The sequence below is a fragment of the Ovis aries genome, chromosome 19 (genome assembly GCF_016772045.2).
Source record: "Ovis aries strain OAR_USU_Benz2616 breed Rambouillet chromosome 19, ARS-UI_Ramb_v3.0, whole genome shotgun sequence".
Taxonomy (NCBI): domain Eukaryota; kingdom Metazoa; phylum Chordata; class Mammalia; order Artiodactyla; family Bovidae; genus Ovis; species Ovis aries.
The window spans coordinates 221,479-235,498 of record NC_056072.1 but is presented as its reverse complement, the minus strand read 5'-3'; the positions used below and the strand labels follow the sequence as shown (position 1 = coordinate 235,498).

Below are 14,020 nucleotides of genomic sequence, written 5' to 3'. Positions count from 1 at the left end.
CACCTGCAATGCGGGAGACCCGGGTTCGATCCCTGGGTTGGGAAGGTCCCCTGGAGAAGGGAAAGTCTACCCACTCCAGTATTATGGCCTGGAGAATTCCACGGACTGCAGTTCATGGGGTCACAAAGAGTCAGACACAACTGAACAACTTTCACTTTTCAAAATTTACCAAAATATTAAATTACCAAACTTTATGGAAACTTAAAAAAAAATACTATCAGCTTAAGAAAGTCCTTCAATTAAAGTTGAAAGTTCTTATATTTGAAAAATTATTGTGATTGAAGAACATCTCAGTCCTATTCTGTCCCCTTATTCAATATGCAGAACAGCTGGGGGCCACAGTTAAAAATTTTAGAAATAAAATGTTCCTAGTAAAGTGGGCATGAAAGACGCTGTCCCTTTTTGGAGAAGCCAGTGCCCAATGGTTAGAGGAAATGTGATCATGGAAAATGTACTGCGCTGTAGCCAAAAGTCCCCTCCAAACCTCCCCTTGTCATCTGAGGCAGCTCACCATTTGCCTATGCCTCTGTTTCCCTTCCACACACATGATAATCTAGTCCTCCCTCCCATGGGAAACCACAGCAGTTTTAAGCAGCATAAGGGTGAATGATTTACGTCAAAATGGTCAAATGGTGGCAACTTCACATGATTCACGTTAACAGTACCAATAATAGCTCTATGCTACTGCTACTGCTAAGTCACTTCAGTCGTGTTCGACTCTGTGCGACCCCATAGGCAGCAGCCCACCAGGCTCCCCCATCCCTGGGATTCTCCAAGCAAGAACATTGGACTGGGCTGCCATTTCCTTCTCCAGTGTATCCAAGTGAAAAGTGAAAGTGAAGTTGCTCAGTCGAGTCCGACTCTTGGACACCATGGACTGCAGCCTACCAGGCTCCTTTGTCCATGGGATTTTCTGGGCAAGAGTACTGGACTGGGGGTGCCATTGCCTTCTCCATGAGGTGGTATTATTAACACAACCAATTATATAGATTATGGAACTGAGGCTCAATTGTACAAAGATTGTTATACCTGAATCCAGAGTCTGTGTTTTTTCCATTACTATGTTGAATTCTGAACTAGGATATCCAGTGTTGATATCTTCTCCTCTGACAATAATTTCTGGATACAATTACAATGGCAATGCTTTGGTCTGAGTAGAGCAGGTTGTATAATATCTGCAATAATTTTCTGACCATCAGTCCTTTCTCCTTTAAAATTTCCCTTCAAGGACCAGATCCTGGGGTATGGTCAGATGTGAAAACCTACCCTCTGCGTAACCCATCCTTGAAGACTTGGATGCTTTTTAGTTACAGCTAATTTATTAATATTAGTGTATAATATTATATTAGGTGTACAACAATATTAATAATTCAATATTTTTATAGATTATACTTCATTTAAAGTTATTATAAAATTAAAAACTTTTTATATTCCCTGTATTGAACAATATTTCTTTTACCCTATTTATTTTTACATTGCAGTCTGTGTCCCTTAACCCTGTCAACTAAAAAATATTAGTTACAACCTGTAAATACAGTTATTTTATTTGGTGGGAATGTTTAGGACCCTGAGCCTGGGAGACAGCAGCTCAGTAGCTCTGAGAACACTCTCCAAGGAGGCGGGCGTGGGTGCCAGGTGTGCAGTCAAGTTTGCAACAAAGGGAGGGGTGGGGGCAGGCAATCTAAACGTCGAAGATGACTGTTAAGTAAATAAACCCAGCTATCAAGTTTAGGAATTTAGTATTCTTCTATGTAATGGGAAGATGCAAGAGTGTGGTATTGTTTAAGTCATTTCTTTCATATGCTTCTCAGCTTGAGGCCACCATCTTGCGTATTTACAGAGATAATTTCTCTTTCCTGAGTTCCCTTAGGGCCTTCTGGCTCACACTGGAGGCTGTAACTGTGACTCTGGTCAATCACTGGTGATTGTGACATTCTTAAGTTCCTTATGTAGGGAGTGGTGCCGAGTGTCAGCAAGGCTTAGGAATTCACATTTGGAAGGCTGGAATCATGCAGGAAGCTGTGACATCGCTTGCCCACCAATATGGCAGGAAATATTTCATTTCAGTTTCGTATCCCTATCTTGCCCCTCCCAAGAACTGTATAAAGTTTTAACCGAAAGATATTTCTTCTTTATTTGCGGATAAGTCAGTCACCTCCCCCCCCGGCTTTTTTTTTTTTTTTTTTTAAAGGATATTATTTGAAGACAGAGCTCAGCATTCTTATCTGTCAGACGTGGTAAAACGCTGTTTCCCTAGAGACCCTGGCAGGCGGTAGGGTTAGCACCAACCCTCCGAAACACTCGTCACCCCACCTGTGAGAACTCTCAAGACAGCGAATCCTCGCGTTCAGCATCCTTCAGTTTTCGCATCGATGACGCAAACCACGACTGTGGCACGGCGGAGGGGTGCGAGACGTGCACAGGATTGCGGGAGGAGGAGCAGAGTCCAACTCCCCGCACCTCCTGGCCCCACACAGCCCGGCTCCTGAGCCCGGGGCCTCCACCGCCCACAGCAGGCCGGTGACGAAGGTGCGCGGCCCCGACAGGCCGAGAGGCTTGCCCCCCTGCGCCAGCCCGCGGGTGGTCTCGCCCTGGTGGAAGCCTCGCGAGGTTTGTGTTTACCCGGCCCGTTCCGCTCCGCCCCGCCCCGCCCCCACGTCCAAGATGGTGGCCTTCCACGGCGGTCGCGGGCTCAGGCCTCTGGTGAGTGGGCGGTGCGGGCTGGACGGCCGGGTGGAAGTGAGGGCGCCTGTCTGGGTCTCACCCCTCACTGTCCCTACAGATGCTGTCCTGGAGCCGGGATCTGCCGTGCATCTGGCGCGCCCTGCATACCTCCGCGGTCTGCTCCAAGGTGAGCGCAGCATGGGGACTCGCGACCTGGGGGTCTGGCACCTGGGGGTGGGGACATGACCTGGGGCTCGCCCTTGGTCAGTGGCCGCGGAAAGTCATGGCCTCGTTTCTTTTCAGAACCGGGCGGCCCGAGTCCGAGTGGACAAGGGGAACAAGCCAGTGACCTACGAGGAAGCGCATGCGCCTCACTACATCGCCCACCGCAAGGGCTGGCTGTCACTGCACACAGGTGAGGGGACGGTGCGGAACAGAAGACGTGCTGTGTCGTGACTGTCACATAAAACACGAATTGAACACTTGTCAGAGATTTTATTTAACTCAGTAATAAATGGGTGGATCAGAAATCAGTTAAACAAAGTAAAGGAGAATTAATATAGATGAGAGGTATGTGATACGGAATGTCCAAATGTATTGAAGGGATGCAAAATTGATTTTTTCCATGGGGGGCGGCGGTAAGGACTTTCTTGAACTTACACAGAAATTACTTGCATGCCTAAAGATAATTGTTTTGCATTGCTATCGGTTATTTGGGGCTTCCTGCATGGTTCAGCAGTGAAGAATCTGTCTGCAGTGCAGGAAACCTGGAGACACTGGTTTGATCCCTGGGATGGGATGGCAACGCACTCCATTAATCTTGCTCGGAAAATCCCACGGACAGGGGAGCCTGGCCGGTGACACAGTTCATGGGGTTGCAAAAAAAGTCAGACATGACTAAATGACTAAAACAATAAAACTCGACTATAATTTAGAGATATGAAATAGCACAGAGGCAGTGAAAAAAGTGAAACCCTGTAGAATTTGAACAACTCAGGAAACTGTTATAAATATTGCAGTTTTCCACCAGAGCACAAATCTACATACAGTTGACACCATTATTTGCAGATTTCATGTTTGTGAATTTGCCTGCTCGAGGTGCTTTTTGATTTCGAACTTGTGTAACACTAGGTGGTAGCTTGCAGCAAGTAGCAGTAAGTGGTAGCTGATAACAGGGCCTTAGTTTCCCAGACAGGGAGTCCTAACCACTGTACCACAGGACCCAGCAATTAGGGCCACGTTGCCTAGTCTTGCCTGCCCAGTCAAGAACAAATTCAGGTGAGGAGGCAGAAGATAAAGAATAAAGTAGAAAGTTTATTGAAAGGAAAAATACATGCAGAAAGCTGCATAGACAAGCTCAGAGAGAGCTGCCCCTTCAGGAAGTTTAAATCCTTTGTAAAGGGGCAGTTTTCCAAGTCTGTGTCTTCCCTCAGGCCAGTCACCTTGCTTTGTTCCCTTTCGTTAATCTGTCTCAGGACCCTCCTCTAGGGTGCCCATGCACACCCTAGCCAAGATGGATCTTCAAGTGAAGGCTTCTGGGAGGAGCAAGACTCATTGTGGCTTGGAATTGTCCTCTGACTTTTGACCCCAAGAAGCCCTTTTGTGCATGTGTAGTGTTCCTCTTATCAGACGGGGTTTTTTCCTTTCTCTGTCCTTGCCATGATTATTCCCTTGAGGTGTTAGCAGAGACAAAGACTGGCTATATGCCCTGTTTTTGTTGTCTGTAAGTCCCTTAACTGAAGCCCACCTGTCTCTTATCTCAGGAAATGCAAGCAGAAGAGTGGCTGTTCATAAATGTCCGACCTGAATTCCATCTATCTCCTACCTCACTTTGACATTCATCCTCATATGTGGGTGGAGCAACAACTCTGCGTGTGCCTTCCTAGCCAAGGTTGAAGAAGGCTCTCTGCCTTCTTGTTTCAGCTTTCATGCTGTAAACGAGTCCTCTTTTTGAGATCTGTTAGAAGGCAATGGCAACCCACTCCAGTACTGTTGCCTGGAAAATGCCATGGACGGAGGAGCCTGGTAGGCTGCAGTCCATGGGAGGCGAAGAGTCTGACACGACTGAGCGACTTCACTTTCAGTTTTCACTTTCATGCATTGGAGAAGGAAATGGCAACCCATTCCAGTGTTCTTGCCTGGAGAATCCCAGGGATGGAGGAGCCTGGTGGGCTGCTGTCTGTGGGGTCACACAGAGTCGGACACGACTAAGCAACTTAGCCACAGTGCCATGTTTTCAAGTTTTGTGCTTTTTGTTGTTGATTCCCCTGACATGCTCTTGTTACCAGCAAAATCTTGCTTTTCTCTGCCCACTGATGCCCTGCCCCAAAAAATACAGGCAGAGTTTTGAGGGAATAGAAAGATGGGTTTAATCTTTAGCCAGCTGAGGGGAGAACACAGCAGGCTAGTGTCTAAAGAGCTGTGCCCCACTCCTAGGAGAATCGAGACTTTATATAGCCAGGGTCTTATGGTCTTAGGGTAAATGATAATGCTTAAAGTAATGAAGATTTTTAATTTTTCTTGAATTGTTTCAAAACAGTCATAGTTGGCATCAGATAACCTGGTAATTGGGTCTTGCAATCTGGTATCCCAGTAATTGGGTCCATTTGTCTCTGGTTTATTGTACTGTGGCCTTCTGTCTGAAATGCAAAAAGCTACAAGGGTGGTCTGCAAAGGGAGTGCAGTGAAGGTAAGTAAGCACAGATCCAGGGTGTAATTAGCATAGAGTTATAGGGTAGTAGGTGCAGGATGTAACTCATGCAGAATTAGGGGGCAATAGGTACAGGATGTAGTTTATGTACGGTCAGGTTAGTTTTGGGAAAAGCAACCCTAGTTGCAGACTAAGATTAGGAATAGGTAAAGTAAAACTAGGTAAAAAACTAGTAAAACTAAAATTAGCTCTTTCAGGCCTGTTTATGTTTCTTCAGCCTGTTCAGTGTTCTCTTTATTTTCTTTATTCTCAGGAAAAGGAAAGGAAAATAAAGAGAAACTCATTCCTCTTTTTTCCTTTTCACTGCAACAAATTCCCCAGTGTTAATTTATTTACTCCGTATCAGTGGAGGAAGGGAAATAAGTGTCATTCTTGTCTGGCTGAGGATAAAACCTCAGTTTTGCTCCACTTGAGAGTCACCAGCTGTCCAACCCAGGGGCTCACTTATGTCCTATTTCAAATCCCCTTTGAGAGACGTGAACCCCAAGAAATCTCTTTTGGGAAGAAGAGGGACTATGGTCTGTCTTCTGTAGCTTGTCGAGGCTGACAAGGGACTCGTCGACCCTACCTCGTTGGGGTCGTGGAGTTCTCGCTGTGTTTCATTATGTTTTATTAAGGGGCCCTCAGGTGAATTCTCTTGTTATTCCTCTAGGATCTCTTCTTAGGAGTGCTTAATCTCTGTATCGTCATTACCTTGAGGTGAATCTTGTAATCTGGAGGAGGCAAAATTTGACAAGTAGTTTTTTGTTTTTCTTAAAAAAAAGCAGAGGCCAAAGATCAGTGAAAGAATTACTGTAACTAGGAATCAAAGCAAGAATAAGAACCAAGCTACATTTGATAACAATTTTAAGTGCGGTCCAGATAATGGTCACTGCTTGGGTTATCCTGTCCAAAGGATTGGAGCCATTTGCACTCAGTTAGAACTGGAATCAAGATTGCTGGGAGAAATATCAATAATCTCAGATATGCAGATGACACCACCCTTATGGCAGAAAGTGAAGAACTAAAGAGCCTCTTGATGAAAGTGAAAGAGGAGAGTGAAAAGGTTGGCTTAAAGCTCAACATTCAGAAAACTAAGATCAGGGCATCTGGTCCCATCACTTCATGGCAAATAGATGGGGAAACTGTCTGACTTTATTTTTCTTGGCTCCAAAATCACTGCAGATGGTGATTGTAGCCATGAAATTAAAAGATGCTTATTCCTTGGAAGGAAAGTTATGACCAACCTAGACAGCATATTAAAAAGCAGAGACATTACTTTCTCAACAAAGCTCCCTCTCTCTAGTCAAGGCTATGGTCATGTATGGATGTGAGAGTTGGACTATAAAGAAAGCTAAGCACTGAAGAATTGATGGTTTTGAACCACAGTTGGAGAAGACTCTTGAGAATCCCTTGGACTGCAAGGATATCGAACCAGTCCATCCTAAAGGAGATCTGTCCTGGGTGTTCATTGGAAGGACTGATGCTGAAGCTGAAACTCCAGTACTTTGGCCACTTGATGCGAAAAGCTGACTCATTTGAAAAGACCCTGATGCTGGGAAAGATTGAGGGCAGGAGGAGAAGGGGACGACAGAGGATGAGATGGTTAGATGGCATCACCGACTCAATAGACATGGGTTTGGGTGGACTCCGGGAGTTGGATGGACAGGGAGGCCTGGCATGCTGCGATTCATGGAGTCGCAAAGAGTTGGACATGACTGAGTGACTGAACTGAACTGAGAACGTTAGTAAACAGAATAGAAATTATTTCTTTTTAGGAAAATACATCTGAATCCTAATCTAGACTTTACACTTCAAGGAGACCTGAAGCCAGGGTAGCCAGTTGTCTGGTTTTATCCAAGTAGGTTTTAACCTTTAATATGGCTATTGGTCACTGCACATGTGTTTTCTATTTTTGTTAACATGTGATCTGAGGCAGTTCCATTGTCTAAACATAAAATAATTACAAGTAGAGACCTTTAAAATGTAACATTGTGTGACCAACTGCAAGCAGACATTGTTTTGAGAATGGCTAATGGCATCCTGGATGGCATCACCGACTAGATGGACGTGAGTTTGGGTGAACTCCAGGAGTTGGTGATGAACAGGGAGGTCTGATGTGCTGCAGTTTGTGGGGTTGCCAAGAATTGGACACGACTGAGTGACTGAACTGAACTGAACTGAATGGCATCCCAGGTTGGATACAACTTAGGAAACTCAAGTTTTTAACAATGTAAGGACTTGTCTGAAATCATACCCCCTGTGCCATCTAGTTATTTCCTTGAATGTATGAACCATAGCTACTCTATTTTGACTTTTGATTGTAGTTTTCTCCATAATAGCCAAAGCAAATGTCAGTCTCAATGGTGCTAGTGTTTCTCTAGGTATGAGAAGATGAGCTAGGTATGAGCATATAGGTTTCTCAACAGGCAGGTCAGGTGGTCTGGTATTCCCATCTCTTTCAGAATTTTCCAAAGTTTATTGTGATCCACACAGTCAAAGGCTTTGGCATAGTCAATAAAGCAGAAATGGATGTTTTTCTGGAACTCTCTTGCTTTCTCCATGATCCAGCGGATGTTGGCAATTTGATCTCTGGTTCCTCTGCCTTTTCTAAAACCAGCTTGAACATCAGGAAGTTCACGGTTCACGTACTGCTGAAGCCTGGCTTGGAGAATTTTGAGCATTACTTTACTAGCATGTGAGATGAATGCAATTGTGCGGTACTTTGAGCATTCTTTGGCATTACCTTTCTTTGGGGTTGGAATGAACACTGACCTTTTCCAGTCCTGTGGCCACTGCTGAGTTTTCCAAATTTGCTGGCATATTGAGTGCAGCACTTTCACAGCAGCATCTTTCAGGATTTGAAATAGCTCAACTGGAATTCCATCACCTCCACTAGCTTTGTTTGTAGTGATGCGTTCTAGGGCCCACTTGACTTCACATTCCAGGATGTCTGGCTCTAGGTGAGTGATCACACCATCGTGATTATCTGGGTCGTGAAGATATTTTTTTGTACAGTTCTTCTGTGTATTCTTGCCACCTCTTCTTAATATCTTCTGCTTCTGTTAGATCCGTACCATTTCTGTCCTTTATCAAGCCCTTCTTTGGATGAAATGTTCCCTTGGTATCTCTAATTTTCTTGAAGAGATCTCTAGTCTTTCCCATTCTCTTGTTTTCCTCTATTTCTTTGCATTGATCGCTGAGGAAGGCCTTCTTATCTCTTCTTGCTATTCTTTAGAACTCTGCATTCAGATGCTTATATCTTTCCTTTTCTCCTTTGCTTTTTGCTTCTCTTCATTTCACAGCTATTTGTAAGGCCTCCTCAGAGAGCCATTTTACTTTTTTGTATTTCTTTTTCTTCGGGATGGTCTTGTTCCCTGTCTCCTGTACAGTGTCACGAACCTCATTCCATAGTTCATCAGGCACTCTGTCTATCATATCTACTCCCTTAAATCTATTTCTCACTTCCACTGTATAATTGTTAGGGATTTGATTTAGGTCATAGCTGAATGGTCTAGTGATTTTCCCTGCTTTGTTCAATTTAAGTCTGAATTTGGCAATAAGGAGTTCATGATCTGAGCCACAGTCAGCTCCCGGTCTTGTTATCTATAGGTCGACAATAACTTAGAATTTTTCCGAGGGGACTCTGTGATGGAACCTTAGAAGAAGTACTTCCTATTCTAGCTTGAACAGTTAGAACTGGATGTTTGCATGCTCATAACAATATAAACCAAACTACAGGAGCAGGAAGTCACTAAAAACAAAGAATGGCAAAGACATGCCCAGAAATCAAAAACAAGGGAGCAGAAAAATGCCCCAAAAGTATGGCATGAAGATGTCCAAAAATCAAAAAGCCAAATGGCAAGAATGCCTCAAGTGTGACTTCCAAGTCCTGCTAAACCTGTGACATTTGTCCAAAGTGACACCTTGTGAAAGCAGCATCTCTTCATAGAATATTCTAAACTGGGACGGAAGCTATTCCCCAAACAGGAAACATCAACTGTCTCTAGGGGGCTTACCAAACATAGCAGTTTGGGACATACCAAACTCCCTCTATTTTATTCTCCATGAATTAATGTCTTCTCAGAGTAGAAATCTGTGCCCGAGAGGGCAGTGGAAGAGAAGGTGTCCTCAAGGCAGAAATAAAGCTTCTGCAGCTGTAGGGCATCTTCTCCCCTGTTCTCCACCATAGCCTTGGAATTCTGCAGCCAAGTTGGCCAGTTGGGTGTGTTTGGGGTACAGCCCTACAACAGGGAGTCCCAGGCCATCTTGCCTCAGAGAAAACCCCCAATGAGCCATTCTTCCTGAAAGAGCCTGGTGTGGAGAGAGATCCTTAAACCTCCAATCAAGCCAAGGGGCCCTGTAGGGTCACCTGCCCACAAGCAGATTCTGCATGAGCTCCCATTTATTGCTGCCAAAATCTTGGCTTCCTCTGCCCACCCATACCAAATAAAAATTATGGAGACAGAGTTTAGAGGAAGAAGTCAGCTGAGGGGAGAACACAACATGCTAGTGCCTCAGGAACTGTGAACCAAGAGACTTCATTTTGTGTGTGTGTTTGTTTCTTTAGACTTTATATAGCCTGGGTCTCCTGGTCTTAGGGTAAATGATAAGGCTCAAAGTAATGAAGGTCTTGCATTCTTGTTGTTTCAAAACAGTCATAGCAGGCATCAGGTAACCCAGTAATTGGGTTCATTTGTCTCTGGTTTATTAAATGTGGCCTTCTTTCTGAAATGAAAAAGCTACAAGGAGTGGTGTACAAAGAGAGTGTGATCAGAGTATGCACTAGGTACTGGATGTAATTAGCAAAGAGTTAAAGGGTAATAGGCTTCCCTAGTGGCTCAGACGGTAAAGTTTCTGCCCGCAATGCGGGAGACCTGGATTCGATCCTTGGGTCGGGAAGATCCCCTGGAGAAGGAAATGGCAAGTCACTCCAGTACTCTTGCCTAGAAAGTTCCGTGGATGGAGGAGCTATGGTCCATGGGGTCACAGAGTTGGACATGACTGAGCAACTTCACTTAGGAAAGAGTAATAGGTTCTGGATGTAACTCATGCAGTTAGGGGCCGATAGGTGCAGGATGTAATTTACACAGTGTCAGATTAGTTTGGGGAAAAGTAAACCTAGATACTTGCCGGGAGAAATATCGAAAACCTCAGATATGCAGATGACACCACCCTTATGGCAGAAAGTGAAGAGGAACCCAAAAGCCTCTTGATGAAAGTGAAAGAGGAGAGTGAAAAAGTTGGCTTAAAGCTCAACATTCAGAAAACGAAGATCATGGCATCTGGTCCCATCACTTCATGGCAAATAGATGGGTAAACGGTGGAAACAGTGTCAGACTTTATTTTGGGGGGCTCCAAAATCATGGCAGATGGTGATTGCAGCCATGAAATTAAAAGATGCTTCCTCCTTGGAAGGAAAGTTATGACCAAGCTAGATAGCATATTGAAAAGCAGAGACATTACTTTGCCAACAAAGGTCCATCTAGTCAAGGGTATGGTTTTTCCTGTGGTCATGTATGGATGTGAGAGTTGGACTGTGAAGAAAGCTGAGCTCTGAAGGATTGATGCTTTTGAGCTGTGGTGTTGGAGAAGACTCTTGAGAGTCCCTTGGACTGCAAGGAGATCCAACCAGTCCATTCTAAAGGAGATCAATCCTGGGTGTTCTTTGGAAGGAATGATGCTAAAGCTGAAGCTCCAGTACTTTGGCCACCTCATGTGAAGAGTTGACTCATTGGAAAAGACTCTGATGCTGGGAGAGATTGGGGGCAGGAAGAGAATGGGACGATAGAGGATGAGATGGCTGGATGGCTTCATGGACTCGATGGACGTGAGTTTGAGTGAACTCTGGGAGTTGGTGATGGGACAGGGAGGCCTGGTGTGCCGCAGTTCATAGGGTCACAAAGAGTCGGACATGACTGAGCGACTGAACTGAACTGAAACCTAGATGCAGACTACAGATTAGGAATTAATTAAAATTAGGAGTGATTATCTCTTTCAGGCCTGTTCATGTTTGACATCCAACTTGTTTACTGTTCTCATTATTTCCTTTGTACTCAGGAAAGGGAAAGAAAAAAGAGAAACTCATTGCTTTTTTTTTCCTTTTCACTGCAAGTGTTCCTAAGCACAAGAAGACTGTTGTGCCTTACAGGGCAGGATTGTTAGAAAAGCTTCCTTCTGGCATGTGTTACAGAGCTGTTGGGAGAGAGTTCAGTGTTAATCAGCCATTTGTAGGTGTATTTAACAGAGAAATAAAATAAGGCTTAATATTAATCTTTTGATAAAAATATTGTAACCAGACACTTGGAGAATTTCCACTAGGAGCAGTGGTTTAGTTCAGTATTTACTAATTTGTCATTCATTTTGATTATATAGAACATAACTCTTAACTTTACAAAGCATAACTACTGTGAATTAATGAGAATCAACAATATTTTGTTCATTATAAGGGTTCTCAACTTGAATGTTTGAGATACATCTGTCTAGATAACTTATAAAGTATGGATTTCTATCCCAAACCCTTTTCAAGTTCTTGTTCTGAGGTCTAGGGAGTGGGTGTGGAGACTCATAACAAATATTTTAAGAGGTGCAAAGGTTTATGGTCTACAGTGAGAATATACTTGTTGAGGTCATGGCTCTAGCTAGTGAGAGAGCTCACATCTCAGAAGTAGCTGATGACTTCATCTCTCTGGCCCATAGAATGATCAGTGCTTCTGTATGGCAGTGAGGAGAAAGTGGGAAAGGGGTACTCTGTGTGTACATAAAGAAATCATCTCAGTTTTGTGCCCTTCTCTTTTGTGAGACAAGATAATGATAATACATACTTCATGGGATTTGTTTGGGGATTATTGAAATAATGTTCTTGAAGCTTCAGAGTATTATTCTTTTTCCACTGTAGAAGAAAAGAGAAGAGGCTAAGGCGGGGAATTGAATGCTCAGTGCTTTTGGATGTTGCCTCTGGAGTTTTGGCCAACTCACCTTGGTACCCTTCTCTCTTTAGGTAACCTGGATGGGGAGGACCATGCTGCTGAGCGAACAGTGGAAGATGTTTTCCTTCGCAAATTTATGCTGGGCACCTTCCCAGGCTGCCTGGCTGACCAGCTTATTCTAAAGCGCTGGGCTAACCAGGTGGAGATCTGTGCCCTGGTCCTGAGGCAGCTACCTCCACACAAGTTCTACTTCCTTGTGGGCTACAGTGAGACCCTGCTGTCCCACTTTTACAAGTGTCCTGTTCGTCTGCACCTCCAAACTGTTCCCTCAAAGGTTGTGTATAAGTATATCTAGGACATACATCAAGCTTTTTACATCAAGTTGTAGCCTGCGAAGGTCAGAAACTTGTGAAAATGGACTGAAGTAGAAATAGGGGAAATACATCCCCTCAGATTTCTGACACTTTGTCTTCAGAGTTGCTATTGAATAAATAGACTCTACATGTTGTCTTACTTCTTGGTCTGTCTAGAGAACTAGAATAGGGTCTTTGAGGATGCTCCAGGCTTCCCAAGAAGCCTGCCAGTTACCTGAGGTTTAGGTAATAGCTATGGTTCAGTGCATATCCTGTGCCAATCACTGTGTCAGGAACTTTACCTGAAGTTCTTTGTTTTCTCTTAAAATGGAAAGATCCATTTTTGGAGATTATAAAGCAGTTATTTTTTAAAAAAACTTTTTCAATTTAAGTCTGAATTTTGTAATAAGGAATTCACAATCTGAGCCACAGTCAGCTCTTGGTTGTGTTTTTGCTGACTGTATAGAGCTGCTCCGTCAGCTGCAAAGAATATAATCAGCCTGATTTTGGAATTGACCATTTGGTGATGTCCATGTGTAGTCATCTCTTGTGTTGTTGGGAAATTGTGTTTGCTATGACCAGTGCATTCTCTTGGCAAAACTTTGTTAGCCTTTGCCCTGCTTCATTTTGTACTCCAAAGCTAAACTTGCCTGTTTAGCCAGGTATCTCTTGACTTCTGCTTTTGCATTCCACTTCCCTATGACATAAGGACATCCTTTTTTTTTTGGTTAGTTTTTTGGTTAGTTCTAGAAGGTCTTGTAGGTCTTCAAAGAACTGGTCAACTTCAGCTCTTTTGGCATCAGTGGTTGGGTCATAGACCTGGAGTGGTTTGCCCTGGAAATGAACCAAGATCATTCCGTTGTTTTTGAGATTGCACCGAAGTACTGCCTTTTGGACTCTTGTTGACTGTGAGAGCTACTTCATTTCTTCTAAGGGATTCTTGCCCACAATAGTAGATATAATGGTCATTTGAATTAAATTCTCCCATTCCCATTTTTTAGTTCACTAATTACTAAGATGTTGATGTTCACTCTTGCCATTTCCTACTTGATCAACTTAACTTGATTCATGGATCTAACATTCCAAGTTCCTATGCAATATTGTTGTTTACAACATCAGACTTTGACCACCAGACACATCCACAGCTGAGCATTGTTTCTGCTTTGGCCTAGCAGCTTCATTCTTTCTGGAGCTATTTGTAATTGCCCTACGGTCTTTCCCAGTAGCACACTGGAAACCATCCATCCTGGAGAGCTCATCTTCTTGTTTCATTTCTTTTTGTCTTTTCATACTGCTCATGGGGTTCTCGTGACAAGAATAATGGAGTGGTGTGCCATTTCCTCCTCCCATGGACCTTGTTTTTCAGAACTCTGCACTATGACCTG

General features: G+C 43.8%; 1 protein-coding gene and 1 long non-coding RNA gene across 2 annotated transcripts in view; one reads left to right on the top strand and one right to left on the bottom strand.

The window, feature by feature from the left end:
- The window catches only part of LOC105603320 (uncharacterized), a 32,085-nt gene extending 29,492 nt beyond the window's left edge, over positions 1-2,593 (bottom strand). The window contains exon 1 of the long non-coding RNA XR_001022367.5: positions 2,314-2,593. This is a non-coding gene — a long non-coding RNA (uncharacterized LOC105603320). The remainder of the gene's footprint in view (positions 1-2,313) is intronic.
- A 62-nt stretch (positions 2,594-2,655) lies between these two features.
- On the top strand, positions 2,656-12,795 carry MRPS24 (mitochondrial ribosomal protein S24). Its single transcript, XM_004018184.4, has 4 exons — positions 2,656-2,703; positions 2,783-2,851; positions 2,968-3,079; positions 12,354-12,795. Exons 1-4 carry the CDS (start codon positions 2,665-2,667, stop codon positions 12,635-12,637), a joined length of 504 nt encoding a protein of 167 aa, XP_004018233.1. The 5' UTR covers positions 2,656-2,664; the 3' UTR covers positions 12,638-12,795.
- The last annotated feature ends 1,225 nt before the right edge of the window (positions 12,796-14,020 follow it).

Coding starts and splice junctions, on each gene's coding strand:
- MRPS24 (XM_004018184.4), top strand. CDS start 2,665: ATGGTGGCCTTCCACGGCGGTCGCGGGCTCAGGCCTCTG. Junction 2,852..2,967: donor CCTCCGCGGTCTGCTCCAAG/GTGAGCGCAGCA, acceptor GTTTCTTTTCAG/AACCGGGCGGCCCGAGTCCG. Junction 3,080..12,353: donor CTGGCTGTCACTGCACACAG/GTGAGGGGACGG, acceptor TTCTCTCTTTAG/GTAACCTGGATGGGGAGGAC.